This window comes from Cetorhinus maximus, chromosome 22, assembly GCF_964194155.1.
Source record: "Cetorhinus maximus chromosome 22, sCetMax3.hap1.1, whole genome shotgun sequence".
Taxonomy (NCBI): Eukaryota; Metazoa; Chordata; class Chondrichthyes; order Lamniformes; family Cetorhinidae; genus Cetorhinus; species Cetorhinus maximus.
In genome coordinates, this window is record NC_135900.1 from 15,408,589 (window position 1) to 15,433,111 (window position 24,523).

At 40.1% G+C, this 24,523-nt stretch overlaps 1 protein-coding gene across 1 annotated transcript in view; it reads left to right on the forward strand.

The window, feature by feature from the left end:
- The window catches only part of lrig3 (leucine-rich repeats and immunoglobulin-like domains 3), a 62,119-nt gene extending 43,595 nt beyond the window's left edge, over positions 1-18,524 (forward strand). The window contains exons 8-19 of the mRNA XM_078567843.1: positions 4,733-4,876; positions 7,085-7,165; positions 7,840-7,911; positions 8,328-8,399; positions 8,573-8,736; positions 8,964-9,284; positions 11,670-11,951; positions 12,194-12,643; positions 14,425-14,583; positions 14,998-15,144; positions 15,256-15,507; positions 17,783-18,524. Of these exons, the coding sequence (XP_078423969.1) occupies positions 4,733-4,876; positions 7,085-7,165; positions 7,840-7,911; positions 8,328-8,399; positions 8,573-8,736; positions 8,964-9,284; positions 11,670-11,951; positions 12,194-12,643; positions 14,425-14,583; positions 14,998-15,144; positions 15,256-15,507; positions 17,783-18,027 (2,389 nt within the window). The 3' untranslated portion in view covers positions 18,028-18,524. The remainder of the gene's footprint in view (positions 1-4,732; positions 4,877-7,084; positions 7,166-7,839; positions 7,912-8,327; positions 8,400-8,572; positions 8,737-8,963; positions 9,285-11,669; positions 11,952-12,193; positions 12,644-14,424; positions 14,584-14,997; positions 15,145-15,255; positions 15,508-17,782) is intronic.
- Positions 18,525-24,523: the final 5,999 nt, after the last annotated feature.

Sequence of the window (24,523 nt, forward strand, 5' to 3'; positions counted from 1 at the left end):
ACCTAAAGTCTTGAATGAAGTGCCCAGTGAGATAGTTGATGTACTAGTTTTAATTTTCCAAAACTCCCTGGGCACACTTCCAATCCGCTCGAGCGTAAAATAACACGTGATGACATCAGGCGAGCATCCTGACGTCATCCTGACGTCATCCCGTGCTCACATGGTGATGTTGGGTGAGCGTCCCGATGTCATCCAGCGCTCGTACAATATTTCGGCCGGCATGGTTGCGGAAGTCGGAAGAATCCCTGCCGACAATTAGGGCAATTAAGCCCTTTTAAAGTTCCAATTGACTCCGATTTTTCATGGCCCATCCAACCTTACAGTTGGCGGATGGGTGAATCTGCCAGGTGGACTTTGCATTTTTGATGAATCCTCATCCGCAGCGGGATGAGGCTTCCGTTCTTAAATTTTTTAAAAAATTGTTCGAATAGAATTTTCATCATCGATATGTTCAGGTGACTGATTCTGATGCGTGGACATTTTTTTCTGAATTTTTACCTTTATTGATTTGCTTTTCAAATCTTCAGCTCCCCCGCACCCATGTTTACATCAATGCCCTCCCCTCTCCCTCTCCCGCCCTGGCATCGCTAAGCAGTTCAGCGTGCTGTTAATTGGCCAGCCAGCGTGAAATCTTGGTCGGGGGCTGATCGCGGCCATCAGTCCATTCCGAGGCCACTCCCAGGCCTGCCGATCGCACGCGCCTGCCCAACTAAAAATTCTGCCCCCTAAATTGGGGGAAGGTTCCTTTAGATTGAAAAATAACAAATATAACTCCTTTATTCAAAAAGGGAGAGAGACGGAAAGCAAGGAACTATGGGCCAGTTAGCCTAACATCTGTCAGAGGGAAAATGTGAGAAGCTATTATTGAAGATGTTCTAGAAGGACACTTCAAAAAATTCAAGGCAACCAGGCAGAGTCAACATGGTTTTGTAAAGGGGAAATCATGTTTAACCAATTTATTGGAGTTCTTTGAAGGGGTCACATGGGCTGTGGATAAAGGGGAACCGGTGGATGTACTGTGCTTTGATTTCCAGAATGTATTTAATAAAGTGCCACATCAAAGGTTATTGCAGAAAATAAAAGCTCGTGGTGCAGGGGGTAACACATTGGCCTGGATAGCTAACAGGCAACAAAGTTGGCACAAATGGGTCTTTTTCTTGTTGGCAGGATGTAATGAGTGGTGTGATACAGGGATCAGTATTGGGGCCTCAACTTTATACAATTCATATAAGTGACTTGGATGAAGGGACGGAAGGGATGGTTGCTAAATTTGCTGACGTCACAAAGATGGGTAGGATAGTAAATTGTGAAAGGGACGTAAGGAAGCTACAAAGTGACATGGATAGGTTGTGAGTGGGCAAAGATCTGGCAAATGGAGTTTAATGTGGGCAAATGTGAAATCGTACATTTTGGCAGGAAGAATTATTAAAAAAAAGCTTATTTAAATGGTGAGAGATTGCAGAGCTCTGAGATTCAGAGGGATATGGGTGTCCTGGTGCATGAATCACAAAAGGTTAGTATGCAGGTACAGCAGGAAAGCTAATAGAATGTCATCATTTATTGTGAGGGGAATTGATTATAAAAGTAGGGAGGTTATGCTTCAGGTGTACAGGGTATTGGTGATAACTATTTGGAGTATTGTGTACAGCACTGGTCGTCTTATTTAAATAGAGATATAAATGCATTGGAAGCAGTTCAGCGAAGATTTACTAGACTAAAGCCAGGAATGGGCAGGTTGCCCTATGAGGAAAGGCTGGACAGGTTAGGCTTGTATCCACTGGAATTTAGAAGACCAAAAGGGACTTAATTGAAATCTTTAAGATCCTGAGAGGTCTTGACAGGATGGATGTAGAGAGGATGTTTCCTCTTGTGGGAGAATCTAGGTTGTTGTATTTGTTTAAATAACAGAAATGACTACACCTCAAAAGTTACCCTACGGCTACGGTTTATTTGGGGCTATTTTGAGATGTCCCAATGATGTAATGATGGTGTATAATGCCTTTTTTGTGAAGATAACTTTCTTTAGAAATTAGTCATTGATAATGGATAACTTGTGGTTGATTGACATTAATCTCCACATTCTAGCATGGAAGCTGTGCTCAAAGGGAGTGCAGTTTGGAGAACCAGAGCTACTGTTAATTATTGAATGCTGTTTGGCAAATGGCTTGGGCCTCTTTTTTATAAAAAAAAAAAATCCCTCTTTAAATTCCTGCATTAGGTCCTTTTATCAAAAACTTTTTGGAGTCTGGGGAAGGGTACTGGGAAATCATTGCAGACAGTGTCCCAGTAGAATCAGTGCTTGAAGTGATCCTTTCATCCGCCAGTCACGAATACCCTACTGACCATACACCCCTGTGGGGATGCTAGTGCTGGAGAGAAGTGGGTACCTGTGGAATTTTGGGGCTGTTGACTTTAAACAAGCATTGTAATGAGAATGCTACACATTAACCAGCAAATATGGGTTGTTTGTCCAATTGTAGCTTAGCTTACGAAATTTGTGCAAAATTACAACAATCTTTACACTGGGCTGTTTTTATGGCTGCCCCCCACCCACCCACATGAATGCAAAGTGGGGCGTGATATTGTCGGGTTGGCAATGTGACATCATCATGTCAGTCTCCAAAATTATGGCAGGCGAGTGGCACAGAAATTGGTAGCCCGCCTGCCATTTTGTAATTATCAGTAGCAATTAATTAGTAATGACCCAGTCGCCCACAAGTTTTCATCGCCCAATGCATTTTTCAGACGTGGGACTTGAAAACATTTGGTCATTTTTTTCTGGCAGCTGTGACAAGGGAGCATGAGGGCAGAAGAAAAGGCTTGCAACCAGAACCATGGCTGAATGTAGCAACAAATTCTGCTGGGGAAGGTGGTAGTGTTGTTTCAAATAATTTTTAAATCCATTTTGAACCTTCTTTACAAATAAAAACAGATATTGAGATCAGAGGGCCTTTAAATTTGTACCCGTGACCGACTTCCTGTTGCAGCATAACCCCTCTGCTGCCTGACATCCTGGGCAGACTCACGATTTGGGTGTGGAGCGGCGTCCCCTTTCCACATCTAATTGGCTACCTTCCTGCTGGGCAGCTACTAATTGGCCAGCCGACGCGTGAGTCAACAAGCTGAAGCAGCGGTAGCTAGTAGACCACTCAGTTTCTATAGTGTCTCTCCCTCACCCCCGCCAGAAGAGCATAAAACCCAACCACATGTTGCATATAACCTGTATGAGTTGCTTTAGTTTAAATGGAGATTGTTGCTAGTGCAAAGATCATAGCAACAGTTTCAGGCAGGAAAACGTCCTTTGTCGATTTAGCCCGCCTATCCACTCTAATCCCTTGCTGCATTTCTAATAAACCGGAATCCCATGTTAATACTTGGGTTTGTTTATTTTCAGCTATGCGTGGACATGACCTGTCATTTTAAGACAGATATATATTTTTAGGAGCTGGTAAAACTGGGTGCACAAGTTTGCTGCCATGCTGCAGAATATTGATTTCACAGTGTAATTTCAGGAGCTGAATCTCAATTAGTAAAATGATATAAAAGCAATCCTACTAAGCAGGGTAGAATTAAACTCGGGTCTCTCGTGGGGCAATTTAGTATGTATTGTAATAATGAGCCTTGAAGCAAAACCCTCCTATTAACTTTCTGACTCACTGGTACAGTATTACAATACAAAACAGACCCAAGTTCAAAACTGACTGTCTAAACTTGAACAGTTGCGGTTGTGCTGAGATTTGACAAAATTTCAGTACGCTCCATTGTTTTAATCAGACACTGCTAGCTACCTGCTGGGATATCTAATCTTTTAAGGGTTTTTTCTCTCCCTCCAGTTTTTCTTTACAAGTCCTCTCCTAAAAGGATCCATAATTTGTCATTATTAGGCTTGAGTTGAGGAACAGAGGGTGAACTGTCAAATGGTTGGGAGTCTTTTTTTTTATACAGAGGGAGAAGGAGATGGGTGAGCAAATTTGTGGGCAAGTTTCAAAGGTGTGTAACAAAAGTAAGAGTAGTGATGTTGAGAGAATTGCATTTTTCTCAGACTACATTAAGGTAATGAAACACTAATGGTTTGGAAGGAGAGGGATTTCTCAAATATGTAGAGGCAACTTTTGGATCAATATATCTCCACTGCAACAAAGAAGGAAGCATGTTGGATCGGTTTCCGTACGACAGTTGGAGTGTGATACGGTAGGATATCGTATAACAGTGACCGCAGCATAATTCAGTTTAGAGTCACTGTGAAAAGAGATCAGAAGTAAAACTGCTCAACTGGGGAAGAGCTAATCTGCGATATAAGAATTTATCTAGCACAGATTGAGAGGAAAAAGCAATTGCAGGGTAAAGTAGTAACAGATCATTGGGGGGCATTCAAAGAAAGTGAATGTGCAGATTATAAACTAGGTGTATCACCTTGAGGGGAAAAAATAGAGCATCCATTACAGCACTGAGCCCAATTTGAATTCCACCAAGACCACTCCGCTCTAGACCTCACTACAGCCCTGGTCAAAACATGGACCTTGCTACCATACTATGTGAACTTGAAAAATTTGGAACTGACCAGGGATCAAACCTGATGTGTTTTTGGTTTGTATGGTCCAACAGGTTACTAGATAAACTTGTTGAACCATTGGAAAGATATTGAATTTGAGATCACTTAAGTATAACTAGTATGGATCCTCGTACCTTTATTTGCTGTTCATGATGCTCAATTTATTTTTCCCATTGACAGAGATGTTTCATTCAATGAGTTAACACGTCTAGAAGATTCCAGCTTCGTTGGCCTGAGCCTCCTTGGACAGCTGTATATTGGAAACAATCAAGTGAGCTACATTGCTGATGGTGCCTTCGGAGGACTTTCCAGCTTGCACAGCCTGTAAGTTTTATAAATGTCCTCTGTTTGTTTGTAGGAAAATAATAATGGTGTACGTGTGAAACACAAGTGTTTATTTCAGCCTACATTTGCCAAGATGTTTTCTTGGTGCTTGTGCTCTCGTCAGGTTTCTGCCCCGCCACAGTACCAAAACAGCTCTTTATGTCACAGATGACAATGTGTAAGTGTGACAGTGGTAAACTAACTTCCCTCATTCTTCTCCTCTGTGCCTTTGCACAATTGACCCCCACATTCTCCTCTATCATCTAGCTGGGTTGGATTGCACTCACCTGGTTCCACTGTGATCTATCCAGTCACAGCTGGAAAATCACTTTCGATGGCTTCTCTTCTCAATTCTACTCCATAATTCCTGGAGTCCCCCTTGGATTTATCTTTGTCCCCCCTTATTTCCAATCTTGATGCTGTCCCTCAGCATTCAAAAGCAAAGCATCAGTTTCTGCATGTACACAGTTCTACCTCAGCACCATCTCTCTAGAACCCTCCACTTTACCTAAATTGTCAGATCGTTTGTCAGCGTCCATTAGGTGCCAGAAGCTACAAAGGCATTCTCATTCGACCCTACAAGGTCCTCCTCAATACACGTGTAAACTTGTGCCAAAATTGGGAGAGTTGTACCACATATTGGACAAGCAACAGCCTGACGTAATCGTACTCATAGCCAGTGTTCCAGATTCCTCCATCACCATCCCTGGTTATGTCCTGTCCCACTGACAGGACAGACCCACCAGAGTCGGCAGTACAGTGCTATACGGTCAGGCGGGAGTTCCCTGGGAGTCCTCAACGTTGACTCTGGACCCCATGAAGTTGCATGGCATCGGTTCAAAAACAGGCAAGGAAACCACTTGCTGATTTCCATCTACCACCCTCTCTTAGCTGATGGATAAGTAGTCCTCCACATTGAACAGCACTTGAAAGAAGCACTGAGGGTAGTAAAGGTACAGCAATCTACTCCAGGCGGGGGATTTAAATGTCCATCACCAAGAGTGCCAGTGTGGTCAGTAGTGATGCTGCTAAATCAGAGTCCTGAAGGACCAATCTGCCAAACTGGACCTGCAGCAGGTGGTGAGAGAACCAATGCAAAGGAAAAACCTACATAACTATGCCCACTCAATCTATCTGTTGCTCTGTAAAACACACAACCCAATGCCAGAACAGCCAGAATTTGGAGTGGGGGTAAAACATTCCTTGGGGAATGAATAAAAACAGAAAATGCTGGAAATACTCAACAGATCATGCAACATTTGAGAAGTAGTTCTGCTGGCTGCTTCTAACTGCTGTGTGCTGGTAGTGGACTAATATAATCAGCTTGCACCTGGGTTAGGTGACTTCACAGGCCAACAAAGGTGAATGTTGAAACTTTTAATTTGTTGTTAAGTCCACCCAGCAATCGAAATGGAGCTCAGATGATTGTTGCTTAGCCTTATCTAATCAGATTTCTTATCTGTTCTGCTTGTACAGTGGTTGTAAGAGCTTATTTCACCCCTCATGTCTGTACTTTTTTGAGTGGGTTTGAAAGGAGCCAATAAAACATAATTAGTGGTAACACTCTGAAAGCTTGATTCGTGGTTTAGTGGATATAAAATCCAAGGAAGCTCATAAATGATGCATGTAGGGCCATTGAAGGGCAGGTGTATAGCTGGAGATGATTATTAAGACCCTGGGCCATTCAGCTGGCCGGTGAAAGGATAGTTGAACCTGTTGTCCGTTTGAAGTTAAGTCAGTGTAATTTCATGTGGGCCCTTTTTGTGCCACAAGAATTAATAAGAACCTATTCATCTTAACCGGTCTTTAATATAAATTGATTTATGCAGCTTTTACCAATGGCAATGGATTATTTTTGACTTTCAAAATGTCTCCTCACCTATAAAATCTTTACGCAGTTTATTTTTAAAGCTTAGAAACTTCTGTTCTGGTCAGTAACTTAGTAGTTGTCTTTTAATAGCTTGGTGATGGTAAAAGCTTATAACTGAACATACTCGGTGAAATATAACCTTTTTATGCAAATAACATGTATTTGTATTAATATCAAAGGTGGCTTACAGTTCAGTTCAAGTAAGTTTGAGTTCTCGGACACCGTTTTTTAAATTTAAATAGCATTGAGCCAAATTGATATGAAACAAATCCATATTTTACAAAACATTTACTTATCTATTCCCTTTGATTCCTTTTATTTTTAATCCACCCAAACAGAGACTTGAAAAACAATGAAATATCGTGGACTATTGAGGACATGAATGGGGCTTTCTCTGAATTGAGCCAACTTAAGAAATTGTAAGTGCTGGTTATTTTGTTTATGATGGGATAATCACTAAATAACTAGGATGGTTTCAGTGTAATGTTTTGTGCGTGTGACCTGAATTTAGATGCAAAGATAGATCAGAGGTGACTTTAAATGTTGAAGCAAACTATTTCAGGCTCAGTGAGCCCTATGGTATGGAAAGTAATGAGGGCCCTCTGCTCTAGGGTGAGGAAAGTAAGCATGTCTGCGGATATGCTTTGATCAGGGCAGCTCGATACAGCCATGCAATTGGAGATGCTGTTGGAACTCGAGGACCCTGAGCTTTATTTTGAAAATCTAAAATAGGATTGTGCTTGAATAATAAGTCAGACAGAAATTACCTCATATAGTGCAGAAGACAGGGCAGGTATAGCAACAAAATTGGATTTCTTGTTAAACAGAGTGATCTTGCCTGCGACTGCAGATTTTAGTTTCAGAATTTTCGACTAAGGGGTTAGCAAAATGGTGCTGCAATAGTTATTTCACAAAAAGTTTGTGTGATCTCTTGCTTGCAAAATGTGTCTCTTATTAGAATATAGAAGAGATTTTTGTATGAAGTGAAGCTTGATTCATCTATCTATTCCAAAGCCCAGTTAATACTGCTGATTTTACTCAAATGTGCACAGTTCTGTTGCCCTATAATTAAAATGAAATGCTTATTCTCTAGGGGACTACAGGGAAACCGAATTAGATCAATCACAAGAAAAGCATTTTCTGGCCTGGATGCACTTGAATACCTGTAAGTATCTCTTAATTCCAGCACAAACGGTGCTGAATGCTTCAGCCCGTTAAATCATTAGTATGTACTTGCTGATAAAGTGGTAAATGATCATTTTAAGTGTGTATTAATTGTAGTGTATCGATGTAGAGATGAACACTTTGAGCCACGCCAAAGACCTGTGGATTTTAATTGTTTTTGCTTATCGTCACTTTACAATCAAATTATGTTATTAGTAGCCTTTAAGCAATCAGAGCTTACTAGTCCTCTGAGTGCAGTCACTCTTTTTTAATGTTTTTAACCCAATATTTTAAATTAGACAAAGTTGGAGTAGTAATATGGAGTAAAAAAATTACTAACTGTGTAGAGAAAATTTTAGTGGGTGTTGTACTTCATGAATACACGTTTTAGTACACTTTTTTGTTTTTTTTTTCCAGTGATCTGAGCAATAATGCAATTATGTCTGTCCAAAGCAATACCTTTACTCAAATGAAGAAACTTCATGAATTGTAAGTGAAACATGATTGTGAATATTCTGTAACATGAAGGGCTGCAACTAAATTTTGGATCTCTCTTGGGTGTATTAAAAGCAAAGTGATTGCAATGTTGCAGTTTGATTTTGAATTCTTTTCTCTTGTGAATTTATTTTACTTGCATGATATTAGAGCATTTGTTTTTTTAGGTATTTGAACACTACAAGCCTCCTTTGTGATTGCCAACTAAAATGGCTGCACCAGTGGGTGACAGATAATGGATTTCAGCCATTCATTAATGCAAGTTGTGCTCATCCCCAGTGGCTGAAAGGCAAAAGTATATTTGCTACCAAACCAGAAGACTTTGTATGTGGTAAGTGATGAGCTTTTTTTAAATGCAAATTAAAATCTCTTAAATCATTTAAGAACCAAAAATTGTTAATATATGCCTAATATGAATTATTCTCAAATGTCTTGTTAATCCAAACTTTGCATAAAGCATCTGTCTCTATACAAATTATCACACTGAAATATTCCGCAGTTACTGTGGGTTTTTGTTCTTGTTTAGTTTAAATTTAATTGGAAAATGATTCCTCACAGATGACTTCCCCAAACCTGAGATTATTGAACAGCCTGAAACCCAAGCAGCTGTAAAGGATTCCAATGTCAGTTTCATCTGCTCAGCAGCGAGCAGCAGTGACTCGCCGATGACATTTGCCTGGAAGAAGGATAATGAAGTGCTTCATAATGGCGAGATTGAGAACTACGCACATCTTCGGTCTCAAGGTGGCGAAGTAATGGAATATACTACCATCTTGCGCCTTCGACATGTGAATTTCAGTAGTGAAGGAAAATACCAGTGTGTCATTTCCAACCACTTTGGTTCTTCCTACTCCAACAAAGCTAAGCTAACTGTGAACAGTATGTATCAACTATTTTCACTGCTGAAAGTTAATGTTGGTATATAGTTTTAAATATATTTAATTTGAAACTTTCCACCTGAACATTTCGTAGCACACAAAAGCCAGTATTGGAATGTTTGTTAACACCTCTTTAGACATCTGAAACACTTCACATACAATTAATTACTTTGAAATATGAGAACTGTTCTGTATAAACAAGGACGGCAGTCATTTTTTGCACAGGATTTCTCCCCCTGTCCCTCCCCCACTCAAACAGCTTGTCAGATGAAAGACCAGTTAATTTTTTTGGTGATGCTTAGTAGAGGAATGATGGCCAGGGCATCTATTCTTTGATTAATATCAGGCACCCTCATTTTTAATGTCTGATTTAAAGAGGCAACACCTCCAGCATCCCCACAAGAACATAAGGAATGGGAGCAGGAGTAGACCTAGACCCTATGGCCTGTGAAGCCTGCTCCACTATTCAGTACGATCATGGCTGAATATGGGCTTCAGCTCCATTGCCTGCCTACTCCCCATATCCCTTAATTCCCTGAGAGACTAAATATCTGTCTATCCCAGACTTAAATACAAGAAATTGCACTGGGATGTCAGCTGGGATTGTGTTCTGAAGTCTTAGATTGAGGCTTCAATCTACAAACTTCTGATTGTAGCGTGAGAGTGCTACCAAATGAGCCAAGCTGGCACTTGTGGCACAGTGAAATCCTTGCCAATAAGTGCTGGTTATTTTGAACCCCTTTTTCCTTCTCTAGTAGGAACTTCAGAAACACGTGTTCTCATTTGTCACAATGGCAGCAACGTGTTTGGTTTATGTCCATTTTTCTTGCCCCATCCTGATGGTCTTGTGAGGCAACTGTCTTGGTACATACGCCTGCTTTAACAGAAAATAGGTGTGCTCAAAAATGATGCTGTTTATATTGAGTTGACAAGTTGTGCTCATGGACCAGTGTTCTGAGATCACAGTTTTTTTTTTCTTTTTATATTTGTCTTTTATTCCTGTAAGCCTTTCACTATTTTATTGTGTGTTCAAACTTCGATATATAATCAATGGAAAGTATGGAAATAGCAGCATTAACTATGTGCTAAACTGATTTTAAAAATGCCATGACTTCACAACTGGCAATCTTATTATAACAACGATGTAATCCTGTGTCCTGCTTTACACTTCATTCAGTTAATTTGATCAATTTTGCCTAAAATTACTTTAATATGTAGTACTCTTAGATGGCAATTTTCTCATGTCATGTTATTTGTGGGGAGGCAGTGGCGTAGTGGTAATGTCACTGGACCAGTAATCCAGTGACCCAGGCTAATGCTCTGGGGAATATGGGTTCAAATCCCAGCATAACAGCTGGTGGGAATTTAAATTCAATCAATTAATAAATCTGGAATTAAAAGCTAATCTCAGTAATGGTATGCTTTGGCGCGCTGCGTATGTACCTACAACACATGGACTGCAATGGTTCAAGAAAGTGGCTCAAAACCACCTACTCAAGGGCAATTGGGGATGAGCAATAAGTGTTGGCTGAGCCAGCAATGCCCACATCCCATGAAAGAGTTAAAAGAAAGGCCATTGTCGATTGTCGTAAAAAACCCATCTGGTTCACTAATGCCCTTTAGGGAAAGAAATCTGCTGTTCTTACCTTGTCTGGCCTATATGTGACTCCAGACCCACAGAAATGTGGTTGACTCTTAACAGGTAATTTGGGATGGGCAACAAATGCTGGCCTTGCCAGTGAAGCCCGCATCCCATGAACAAATAAAAATAAATAAAATTGCCTGGATGATATTTGCTGCTTTATTGACTCTATTGTAGCAACACATGTTGTGCTCTGCCTACTAGTTAAACTGAGAAAGAAACTGTTTATTCCTTTATTATCTGGCCACCTCTGTGTCACAAACGGCAGTCAGTGTTATTGGAACAAGTAGCAGAAGTGTATCAATCACAGTGGAATGAAGAGAGAGAGACAGAGAGAGAGTGTGTCTCTCACAAGTTCACATATAAAAAACAATTGCTGGAAATCTGAAATAAGCAGAAAATGGCAGAAATACACAGCTGGAAATCAATGATACTCCCACAGAACAGATCAAACCTCGCTACCTGTCTTGCTTCTCATGGAAGGTGACTGATCTGCTTGCTATATATTTCCTGTGAAAGGAAAAAAGATGGGTAGTGATACGTCATCTGCTCTGTTAAAACGTACACACCTGAAACTTCACTACCTGTCTTTTCTACCACGGATGCTGTATATTTCTGGCATTTTCTATTGCCTTATTTCACTTGTAGTTAAGGTGTGAGTAGACTCATGGTTGTGTATAGAATCCAGATGTCCATTAATGTCCAATAATATCTTCCATAATTTTCTCTTTTTGTGCTTTTCAGTGTTGCCATCCTTTACAAAATCACCAACAGACCTTACTATTCGGGCAGGAGCAATGGCCCGTTTAGAATGTGCTGCTATTGGTCATCCAACGCCACAGATAGCCTGGCAAAAAGATGGTGGCACTGATTTCCCTGCTGCACGAGAAAGAAGGATGCATGTTATGCCAGAGGACGATGTATTTTTTATTGTAGATGTGAAAATAGAGGACATTGGAATCTATAGTTGCACAGCTCAAAATAGTGCTGGAGCCATTTCAGCAAATGCAACACTAACTGTACTAGGTGAGTCAATGTCGTCATTTAACAAATGTAAACAGAAATTTTAGAAATAAATGTGTCATTTTGTTTTGTAATATAAAACAGAGAAAGTCTTGTTTTCTTAAAATGTTCAGCTCAACATAGTTGAGAAATTATATTTTGCAGCTTGTGTGATCTGCAGTATTTAGCCAATGCATTCTTTTTGAGTGACGTTAACAACAAAATAAATAGATTCTTATTTCTTATGATATGTTTTTTTGATCCAGAAACGCCTTCATTTGTACGTCCTCTGGTTGATAAAACAGTAGCAAAAGGTGAAACTGCGGTTCTGCAATGCATAGCAGCTGGAAGCCCTCCTCCAAGGTTAAACTGGACCAAAGATGATAGCCCTTTAACAGTGACTGAAAGACACTTTTTTGCTGCTGGAAACCAGCTGCTGATTATTGTAGACTCCAACCTGGAAGATGCTGGGAAGTACACCTGTGAAATGTCAAATACCCTTGGAACTGAGCGGGGCCATATACGTCTAAATGTCATTCCTATACCAAACTGCGACTCTACACAGAGTGCTGCACCATTCGAAGAGGATGGATGGTCTACGATTGGAATTGTAATCATTGCTGTGGTCTGCTGTGTGGTTGGCACTTCTTTAGTCTGGGTGGTTATCATTTACCATACAAGAAGGAAGAGTGAGGACTGCAGTGTAACAAATACAGGTGTGAACACGCTTTGTGCTTGTAAGCTCATAATTACTTAACACTAAAAACACAGATGTCCTATCTTAACTTTCTCTTTCCATTCCTATTAATTTTGAGGAGAAGAGTTGGAAATAATAATAGCTTGTATTTTTAATAGAACTTTTCTCTTTCACCACCGCACCCCCAACCCTGCTTCCTCCACTTGACTGCATTCAGTCTTGCCGGGATAGGGTACAATTCCATAAATAGAGATCACCTGATTAAAAGTGGTTGTCGTTTGTGACTGGACCTTGACCTGTTAGTATTGGTACGCTATTCCACAATGGGGAGGATCACAACCTAGCTTAATCCTGAAATTGTTTCACATCCAGGCATGTATACTAACAATTGGGGAAAGATTTTTATTCTTTCCCCCCGCCCCTTCATGCAAACATCCTGGGAGTTGTAGTATTCTGACTTCCCATTGAGATAATTTAAGTCAACACATATTAGGGATTGAACCTGAGATGTTACTAACATGTAAGGCTTAGCTATTCACTGGATTGAATTACAAAGCCATCATGGGAACTGGCAAACTTTTTCCTATAAACTCTTGTTTTTATTTAACCTGTTCTCCCTCCCCATCCACCCTTATTATAAGTAAATAAAAACAGGAATGGTCCCAAGATAATTTAACTCATCGCTTGCACCTGCATTTGCATTTTTGTGTTATGACACACTGCAGTATTTTGAAGGCATTGGAGACAAAATGTTCTACATTTATTCCCAAGTGTAAAACATATTGTTTCTGTTCTAACAGTTCCTTAAGCAGAACAGTCTGCTTTAAAGCAAACTACCTTCTGAGTTTTTAATTATAAAAATGATATGGAAGAAAAATAGGGATAAAAAAGCACTTTGAAATTTTAATATTTAGAACTTTTTTAAAAACAGGTTTTGTTCTTTCAGATTGACTGACTTGTCAATTACAGATGACATACCTAGATAATATTGCAGCATCACTAGACATTATCCCTGATCAATATAAAGACCCAGCATCTTTGCTTACTTTTTCTCATTCCTCCCTGTCATTCTTTCTCTTCTGAAGGCTGTAAACCATGCTTTTGTAGACATTCACTTTTTGACTCTGGGGTTAATTACAGTCAGCCTGACCCTGTCTTCCATTGGTGTCCCTAAAGTCCTCCAGTAGGAGGAACCGAGTAGTGACCAGAAACAAGAACCCTTTCCCTCCTTGCCAGTGGAGCTCCTGAGGCCAATTGTTTTGTACCCATCATTGCCCTCAGTGAGTTGGCCTAACCTAACACAAGTGATAGTGTCATATTCAGTTCTCCTTGGCCTGCAGAACTCAGTGCCACCTCTTATGGAGCACTTATACACACACTGAGCTTCTTACCTTGCTGCTACTTTATTTTCCTTAATGGAAGAATGACATGATTTTGTAGTCTTGTGGATTTCAAATTGAATGCACTAAATTACAAAAAGTGGCTCTTTCAAAGTTGTAATTTTTATGGTTAATACAAGGGTATAAGACCATAGAAGAGATTATAATAATTACATACAACACACCAGAGTGTTGTTTAGAAAGGAGATTACAGAGTAATTTCCAAAAGTATTTATCCATCACTTGCCATATTCAAAATTGGCTGCATTTGCCATAAATGTATTAAACCTAAATATGTTCTGTACTAAAGGGACCTAACATGACTTTAAGGAATTTTACTCGGTAGGTTTTCTAAACTGAGTTAAAACAAATATGTTCTTATGATAATTTATAATTTTAAATTATAATATTTGTTTCACAGATGAGACAAACTTACCTGCAGATATCCCAAGCTACTTATCATCCCAGGGAACACTATCAGATCACCAGGAAGGGTATGGACGATCAGAAGCTGGAAGTCACCATCAGCTTATGACTGCTTCTATGAATGGATATTTACTTCAGCACAGAGGAAGTGATGGTAAGCATTCAAACTAATTTGCATGGGGAAAATCATTAATAATCCAACTGCCTTCATTTGCACTGAAAACTGGTGAATGTTGACAACTTGTACGCACACGAGTCCCAGCTGCTAAACCAAAATGATATGCTTTGGGCATTGACTTCCACGTACAAGTATTCCAAGGGAGTTGGTTGGCTGTCTTTTAGAGGGAAGATGAAACTATTCTAAAACACTCCCTTAACAGTTTGATAGCAAGCAGCAGGGCGGGATTGGAGATATTTTTGAGATGTGATAGCACTTATATGAATGTAACTTCCTTTCTTGAGGTTTTTGTTAAAGTAGTGATGTGCAGGAAAAGAGATTTTTTAGAACAAATAAAACCAAATGCATATGAACCAACTTGATTAGAAAATGTGTTTTTTTTTGTTTAAGATCTTTGTCACATTGACAATGGAAGTGACACAGATATAGAAGGTTTGGCCGACCCACTAGTTTTTCATGACCCGGACCGAGCAGGCTCAGTGTACATGGGAGGAATTGTGTATGATTCTGAAACGCTGGAAGGAATCCATCAGCAAGGTAAATGCAAGTAAAGTACTTTGATACAAAACCGCAATACTGCAGGTGCAGAAATGTTGACCATGCAAAACGTCTCTGTTTTTCACTGTAATATTTTGTTATTCAAACCAGGTGGAAGCTCCGATCAGATGGTAGCTTGTGCAGGTGCCTACAATGATTCCAGCATACATTCAAAGAAAAAAGAATATTGTCAGTACACCCAGGTGTCCCCAGAAGACCCCTTCGACCAAGCCATTGCAAAGATAATGGTACAGCTCCCAAATTCAAACTTGTTCAATTCTATGCAAACTCTGCACAAAGGATCTGCTGTCAGCATTCCAGTTTCCATAAATCCAGGAAAATTTCCAGCGACCATGTATGGTGGTAGGTATTTTTTTTTCTACTGATTGTACAATGACAGGATTGTAAAAAGCCTAATCGCGCACGTTGAGTGACCAAATGTTAACTTTTTTAACCATTGCAGTATTCCTTTTTTTAAGGGCAGAATTTTTCATCCTGCGGCAGGCGCATGCCCGACCTAAAAGGGAGTAAAATAGTGTGCGGTGACGTCGGGCGAGCATCCCGACTTTCACGGTGCAGTCTCACGATCTTTCAGTCGGCGGGTGCGCGCGAGAGATGGTGGCGCGCCCACCGACAATTAAGAGGCCTATTAAGGCCCTTAAGCAATTAATTTGTTTTTATTTTTCACTGCACACTTAACCGTTCAGTTGGCGGGCGGACGAATAGGCCAAGCGACCTTTGCATTTTTTACGAAACCTCATCCACAGGCAAGATGAAGTTTCCAACGGTTACTAAGAAAGAAAAACAGTTAAAAAAATTTTAACGTCAGTTTTTACATGAAGAGGGACATGTGACTGAATCACATGTGGGGACATGTTTATATCATGTGTGAAATTTTTATTTTTGTATTTAAAATTCTTGAGTCCCCTGAGGTAGCTCTGTGCCTTCAGGGAGCTTTCAGTGCGTGCTCCCCCACACATGCGCAGACTTCAGCGCTCGCGCTCCTCCCGCCCCCACCCCGGCAGCGCAGAACGTTTCAGCATGTCTTTCTGTTAATTGGCTAGCCAACGGGAAATCGCAGTTGGGGCCTGATCACCTACGGTGGTCCGTTTTGCAGCCGCTCCCAGGCCCACCTGCCACTCCCACCTAACGAGGGGAAAATCCTGCCCTAAATGTCCATTTTTTTCATCAGATAATATTTAAAGGTGATGTAGCACTGATTTCATTTTTAAAATTGTTTCATTGCTTGATAATTAAAGCACAAGCACATGTGTTTTTGTAAATTTCACTGAGAATCTTACTGTGCTGTTTCATCCATGTTTTCTTCATTCAGTGACAAAATACACATGCTGCGCGCATGCAAAAGTCAATTTGTTTCAATTACTTTCCATAACCCAGAGCTATTTTGGCAAACTAGTGCTCTTACCAGCCTGACTAAAATCACTTGCCTTGTCATAAACTTCTTGTGTAACTTGAAATTTAGAAGCCTATGAGGTTCAGCTACTCACTGAATAAACTGGTATCAGAGGAGCTGTCAGTAACAGTTCAGAACCTTTTTTTTGGCAATGTATGATCACATTTCTATAGTAAAGTATATAGACCTAAAATTGGACTATTAGATTTAATTGAAAAAAGGATATGCACTGCTTTTTAACTAGATCCTTTTAGATGCAGCATCAGTTCAGTGTCAGTGTTTGTGCTAGTTTCTCATGAGCTTTTTTTTTGGGACTTGGGTTGAAAAAGGGAGAAAGATTTGTGTCAATAAAACTAAACTGGCAACTTGAGTAATGTTCAAAGAACACTATGGTTTTTGTGGTTCAGTGAATCTTCCTAATTCTGCTTTTGTTCAGGATTAAAAATATACAGATCCTTTCTGCTCCACTGGATAAGGAGGGGAAAGAATTTATCTTATGGCTCCATCTTCCACTGGACATTAATATGTCGCCAACTTAAAAATCCTTTAGTAGATTTAGAAGTAACTTCATGTGTGACTTTTTTCCCTTTGAAAACCAGCACACTTGGAACTACTATGGTCCATTTACATTTCTGTAAGATCTGTCACCACAAAAATTGAACTACTTCGTTATTTTTCAGATTACATTGTGTGTTACCCTCAGACTTGTTATAATATTCCAGTTGCCAGCAAAAGCGGTTGCTGTAAATTTTATTCTGAAGTTTGAACAAGACAAAGGATAAAGAGTACGCAAATGTTTCATGCATTAGCTAGACCTTTTTAAATTTGTAGTCCATTTGTATTTCTGTGTGTACAGAGAACATAAGATATAGGAGCAGGAGTAGACCATTTGGCCCCTCGAACCTGCTCCACCATTCAATACGATCACGGCTGCTTTTCTGCCTCAACTCCACTTTCTCACCCATTCCCCATGTACCTTGAATCCCTGTGTTACAGTACTGTACTTCATTCTTGATGTTTTGTACTATATTGGCCCATGTCTTTTTCTGAAATTTTTATTTATATATGTTGCATTACAGCAAATGTGCTTTTCAAAAACTAAATTTGATATTTAGAACTTGGTGGTAAAAGCAAAATTGTATAGATTAGCAGTTTGACAATTTGTGCAACTAACTTGGAAGATCTCATGCTTTTTTGACATTTGCCTCTCTTTTTTGTTTCAAGGGACATTTGGAAAGCCCTTGTGGAGAACATTCCAAGATCCCTATTCTGACTGTTCCCAAGCAGCTGCATCTCAGTCATTAACTCTTCATCATAATCCTCATGACTCATTGGACACTGACTCTGAGGCTGAAGAAGAGTCAGCAAATCCCTCAGTTTCTGTCACTGGGCAACACAGTAGTACTTATGAGCACAGCGTTGATAAATGCAGGACTCCAACATTTCGACCTTACAGAGTTAATACGTAGACATCACCACCACACTGAAATTTATTGTACCAAAGAAAGACTTGGAACAAACTACCTCATAAAGCCGTGTTGCTTCAGTTCTCCAGAAACTGATTCTTTCATTTAGGAAATACTTGTATCTTGAACTGGTTGTAGATCGGCATAAACTGATGATTGATGGACCAAGAGGAAGCATTGCCAATGTATGCTTTTATTTTGAGAACACTATCCTTCTGAAGTATGATGAATTTGCTATATTTTTTATTATTTTATACTTTTTTTTACTGAATATTATAAATTTTTCACCTGTAAATTATGTAAATAATTAACCAGTATTTTACCTATGTTTGTATAATAGGGGATACTTTTTTTTTACTGAAACTTCTTGTTGGTATGCTAGAATTTATCATTGGCGGTACAGCATGTTAGCTATGTGGTGCTAAGTCTGACTATAGGTCAGAATTTTAGTGCCTTGTTTGCACATTTATGTTGACAATAAAATGACATTTGGCTTTAAACTATGTTTCTAAAGGAGCCTGTTGTATTTGTGTTCTGACTTGAGTTTGTTGACTACATAATCTTTGTAACTTGCATTATGCTCTTAACAGCCCAGCGTAGCCACTGTCGAAGTTGATTGAGTAACCTTGACAACATACAGAAGAAGAAAATTTGCACTTAGAGGTGTGATATTTTGTGTTGAGCCTAAAATGATGAACATTGGCATTAGACTGCAGTATATGTACCTTATGAAGGAGCTGTAGCAGTATAGATATTTGTGTTTCAGCAGGATAAGTTTTGTGATCTAAACATTAGGTGCCTATATTTCTGTGGTTTATATTGCTGTAGTACACCATAATGATCGATATAAAACGTAAAGATCAACTCCTATTTTCCTTTTAAGGAAGCCATAATTGCTCAGGTCCTACATCTTGTAATTTATGGATCTTCCCAGATAAGATCCTGTTTACTGAGCACTATGGTAAATTATTTTTAAAGGGCATTCTTTGTGTTGCTGTTGAATCCCTCAAATTGTATACAGAGGAAAATATCACTAAAGTTAATTTGTTATTTTCTGTCCCTAATTGTTCTGTCAAGAAAATAAACTTATTCTTGCCCATATCCCTTATACTTTCAGATTTCTGGTGGTGCCATGCTACCCAGTCAGTAGGATATGTGTACAGATTGTCTGGAGAAAGTTACACTTTCTTTAACAAAATACATAATCTTCTCATTCTTTCCACAACTTTAGTGTCTTACCTGCTTCACAGTGACATTCTGACAGCCTGGATTCTATCAGAATATTATGTATGGCTAATTGCAGATACAAATCATTGTCCTGTATTCAAAGTATGTATAGTAGTATGTCTAGCCATTGGGATTTAAGCTTTTCTTAAAAAGTCTGTGTGCATTCAAAACAAACCTCAGGTTAGTGTAAGATTTATATAGTTAGGCAATGTATAGATATACTGCAAGAGAGATTCTAAAGGCATCAAGGGGTATGGGGAGACAGTGGGAGCACGGTGTTCAGATAGAGGATCAGCCAGGCTCGAAGGGCTATTCTTGCCTCTATTTTCTATGTTTTAATTAATTTTTTAACTGTTCACTCTTGACTTCTGACTGAGTCACAGTTAACCTATTTGTAGTGTAAAATCTATAGAAAGGTACTACTAAAGAATTCCCAACTGATTTGTTTTAATTTGCGCATGCATTACATGAAAAGAAAGCAATGACTCATTTCCCCCCACTAGGAATTACAAGTTGGATTTCTCAACGTTCATGTGATTCAAAGGACTTGAACATTCTGATTGAGAATAAGGGTCCTGACTTAGCAGACCCGCCTCAGTTTAAAAGTCCCCCGTTACACCCAATTTTCACTCTGGGAAGGCAGGGGCCCGATAGGTTTGAGTCTGCTGACCCTGGGAACAGATCCTAGGCGGCCTCAAGCATGGGCAAATGCCAGGGCTGCTAGTTAGAAGGCCCGATTTAGTTCTCTGGGACATTAGTCCAAATTGTTTTAGATGCAGTTTAGCCCTCACAGCCCTTCACCTCACCCACCACCCCCCTCACCCTTCATTTCCCCATTCCCTCATTGACCTCTCCCATGCCCTTCATAACACCTCATCAGAATTTTGCAGCTTTTGTGCACCCTGTTGTACATTTCCAATACCTCTCCTCTTGCTTGACTCTGCTGGTTGGGCCAGATTTTCAGAGTTGGGAAATCTTTACAGACCTTTAAAAATGTTGGGTGGGAACTGGATGTGGAAGTCCTGCCTCCATTTCTAATATATCCAGTTTTTTGCAGCAGGAGGCAGGGTTTGACTCACACATGAGGGAAACCCAAACTCAGCAGGGTTATTAAGCTTAGTGCTGAGTTCAAACACCCCATTTGGACAGGTCCAAAGGCTTCAACCCACAGTGTGAGAATCACAAATTGATGGAGTACACAAATGCTCTTGAAGGGCAGATAAGGTCAGTTTAAATCTTATGATCTGAAGTTGTTTTAGATTATCCGTTCTTTTGAAAAAGGCTGAATATGTCAGTGACAGTTCAAAAAGAAACCCTCTGCTGGACTGCTTTGATTGACTTGACAGGCCATCTGGTATAGGTTAGAAAAAAATTACTATCTGTGCGGTTTCAGTAGAGGTCTTTGACATTTCCCTAAAGGCTATTCATTATGAATGCTTGGCTAATTTCCAAAAGCTACAATTATCTTAGCAGGGGAGTTTGCAGTTTGATTGACAGTTTAAAGAGGCTATTAAAGGAGTAGCTCACTTTGAATAGAAGTTTGTTCTTATAAGAGATTAACCACTTGATATTTAAAAGCTTTAAATGGATTTCATGAAGGGGAGTATTTTTTTTCACTATCAATTTTATATGACTCAGAGCTGTATTAGATAGTTTTTTTTAAAATTCAAACATTTCCGTGGCTCCTGAGGTATGTCCTTAGTGAATACTGGATGAGTGGCTATAGGGGTAGGTGGGGGATGAGTTGGAATGAAGGTGGCATGTGAGTATGAGAGAACATGGAGTTGGGTGGGAGGGTGAGGGCTGGTGGACCTAGCAGCTTCTATAACAACTGTGACAAAGTCCCAGGGAACTGAGGCAATGCTTGTAATCAGCTCACCTTGGCCTCTGCCTGCTCCCGGGGCTGCCCAGGACCTGCTTCTGGGGTTGATGAGCCTGACTCTATCCCACCCCCACCCCTCCCCATCACCCCCGCAGCGAAAATTGGGCATAATGGAGCCCCTTTAAACTGAGGTGTGCCTGTCGAGTTGGGAAATTTCCTGACTAGTTACCACCTTGACAGTGAAAATCCGGTCCCCTTTCTCCAGCACATTTATTTCAAGATTCTTGGCATCCAATTTATGCCTTGTCTGTTCCAACCATATTCCCCTCTTCCCTTGACTCTTGCTGCTTACCCCTCACTTGATTTGTTGGTGACGAATTCTTCAATGACTACATCCATGCCTTCTGAAGCTGTCCCCCTAAACATCACATTTCTCTGCCTTCAAAAACCTGCTATAAAATTCTCTGACTTCGTTTTGCACCACAGTTCCCTAATTATTCCCATACTTTGAGTTTGTGCATTTGGTTGACCATCCTAAGTTGTTGGGTATGCAAGGAGTGCAGTACAAAAATAAACTGTTGTTTTAAGTGTGCTAATTTACTACACTGTCTGGTTTTGCCTACCCCAACTCAGTCTTCCCTCTTTTCTTGAAGTCATGTTGGAGGTGATTACACCAACAATGGTAATACCAATGCCTCATGCAAAAATACATTGTTTAGGCTCACACTTAAAGAATGTGCACTGGACATTCAACTGCGCTGTTCAGTTGTAGTGGCATCTAATTCTCATTTGACTGACATGTCCACTTTCCAGTGATGGCCATTGAATAGCTACCTGGAATCCTGTTGGGACACTGAAGTTTAACGATATATTTTCGCAAGCACCTGGCCTGCGATCAGCTAACTCATCACAGACTTGGATTTAATTTAGAATTTTCAATTGTAGCATCATTCGCAATCTTTCAATTACTCTTTGTGTGAAAAGGTGCTCCTTGATTTCACTCCTAAATGGCCTAGCTCTCATTTTAAAATATGCCCTCTTAATCTGGATTATTTCCCTTATCAAATCCTATTATTGCTTTGAACACCTATTAAATCAACAGTCAGTGCTAAGATTAAGGGGATACATACCAAGTTTATGCAGTACGTCATAATTTAACTCTTCCCCTGGTAAGCAATATATTTAATGACTGTATTTGCTCAGCCAAGGGGCTAATCCACTTAAATGTTCAATAGATAAAAAAGACAGGTTTGTAGTTTCATTACTTGGTAATTCACTTAATAACTACATACCTGTCCTCTATAACTTTCTTTCTGAACTACTCCACCTTACTTTGTTTTCATCATTGCTTTGCATTTATACCACTAATTTACATTTTCAGTTGGAGGTAGAATTCTCCAAACAGTGAAGGCTGTCAACAACATTTGTTTTCACATTCTCTGCAGTTCAGCCTTACTGCAAGTACTTCAGCCAGAAGGTATTCCTGGGATTGAAAAGTGATCCACAATAACTCAAAACTTCATTTGCAGCCGTTGGTCACAGTTAAGTTTTAGCCTTTTATTTCTTTGTGGCATCATCATCTCAATTTCTGCAGCTGCAGGAGTGGTCTGAGGCTACATGGTAATGCAATATGAAATATTGAAGTAATTTTGAAGCAACTGGTACTAAATGCAAAATTAAACCTGGGGAATCTCACTTATTCAGGAAGAAAGGGAGAAAGAAAGTATCAAGAGTTGAAGATTTGCATTTATTGCATGACAACTGGCAAACATTGGTCTTCACGGTAAACAATCTGGTACAATGAATTAGGATAATTCATTTTCGTTTGTATCTGGATTTACTGCACCAGCACAATGAGCATTCAATTGTTCGCAAGTTACTTTGATCCATAACATTTTTTCTGTGTAGCTGTTTTAAGCACCATGTTGCACAAAGATGGCAGCTTGAGACTTGAGTGTAGTGAGGACGAATGCTTAAATCCAGGAATTTGGGATGTAAGAGAGTTTTAAGGGTTGATCACTTTCTAAAGGCTAATCAAGTTTGCATTTAACACAACTGTAACAGTAAATTGTTGTTTCTTTCAGTCTTATTGATAATCAAAGTCCTTCCCTGTCTAGAGGCACTTGCAGGGTAGTTAATTTGGTAACTATTTAGATCAGGTCCCTAGCCAGCAGTGACTGACTCTAAGTGAGTAGGTTTAAACTTTCTAGCCACGATGAGATTCAGCACATGCACAAAGTAAGTCACAACAAGGTGTACACTGGAGACTGAGTGCAACGAGGCTGAGTGCTTAAATCCAGGAATTTGGTGCAGTGAAGGGGGAGGTATTGTTCTGGCCTTTCACAAAAAAACTATCTCCTGACGCCGAACTAAAGCACGAAGTTGGCACCCTCTCCGTCTGCTGACACATACGTGGTTCCTCTCGCCGCTGCTGTCATTGTGCACCCGTTGAACACTCAATGCCTCCCACTCATCGTCCTACTTCAGACTCTTTGCTACCTCCTTGCTGTTTCATTCGCCACCTCGCTTGCTGCCCCAATCCCAATGTTAGACCACCCTGCTCACCGCCCCCTCCCAATACTTGGCCACCTCGTTTGCCACTCCTCTCCTGAGCTCTTGCTGTCAGTGAGTGGTAAACAGTGAAGAAGTAGAGCAACAAGTGGGAGGGAGGCAGTAAATGATCAGGAGTGGGGTGGCTAGTGAGGCAGCAAGGAGGGTGACGAGCGAGACAACCAAGGTTTGGGAGCGGGGCAGCAAACAAGGTGGTGAGGTCGAATCGCAATAGTAATTCTTAACTGGTGTTTTGGGGTCCAATATTCTGTGAAAACTGCAATCCTTAACCATGGTATTAGGCCAACAGACTGAGATCACGTATCATTAAAATCTCTGCACATCGGAGAAACATTTGAAGAAATACATTTTATTTCTGTTGCACTTGTTAAAATATCTTTTCGCCGCTCAAAATTACAGATGGTCTTATTCTTTGATGCAGCCAGCTACCTGCGGCATCATTGACAGTGTTGTCACAGGCACTGCTATTGCATATGCAGTGAGTGCACCCCCAACAGTTGTGGTGTCACGCAACACAGCTTATAAAAAGGAGTGGTCCAAAAGAGGGAGCTGGAGACAGGCGAGACCTGAGAGATGAAGCCCAGAGGCATTATGTGTGCAGATAAGTTTTAAGTTTTGTTTCCCTTCTAAACTGAGGCTTTAGTTTAGGTACCGGGGCGATAAGTATTATATTGAATGTATAGTGTAACTAGTTAAACACCATAATAAAACTGCAGATAATTGTTAAATGATATTCTAAACTTGTAATCTAAGTAATTAAGGCTGAAGCATTTGCTACAATCTTCAGCCAGAAGTGCTGAGTGGATGATCCATCTCGGCCTCCTCCGGAGGTCCCCAGCATCACAGCTGCCAGTCTTCAGCCAATTCGACTCGCTCCCT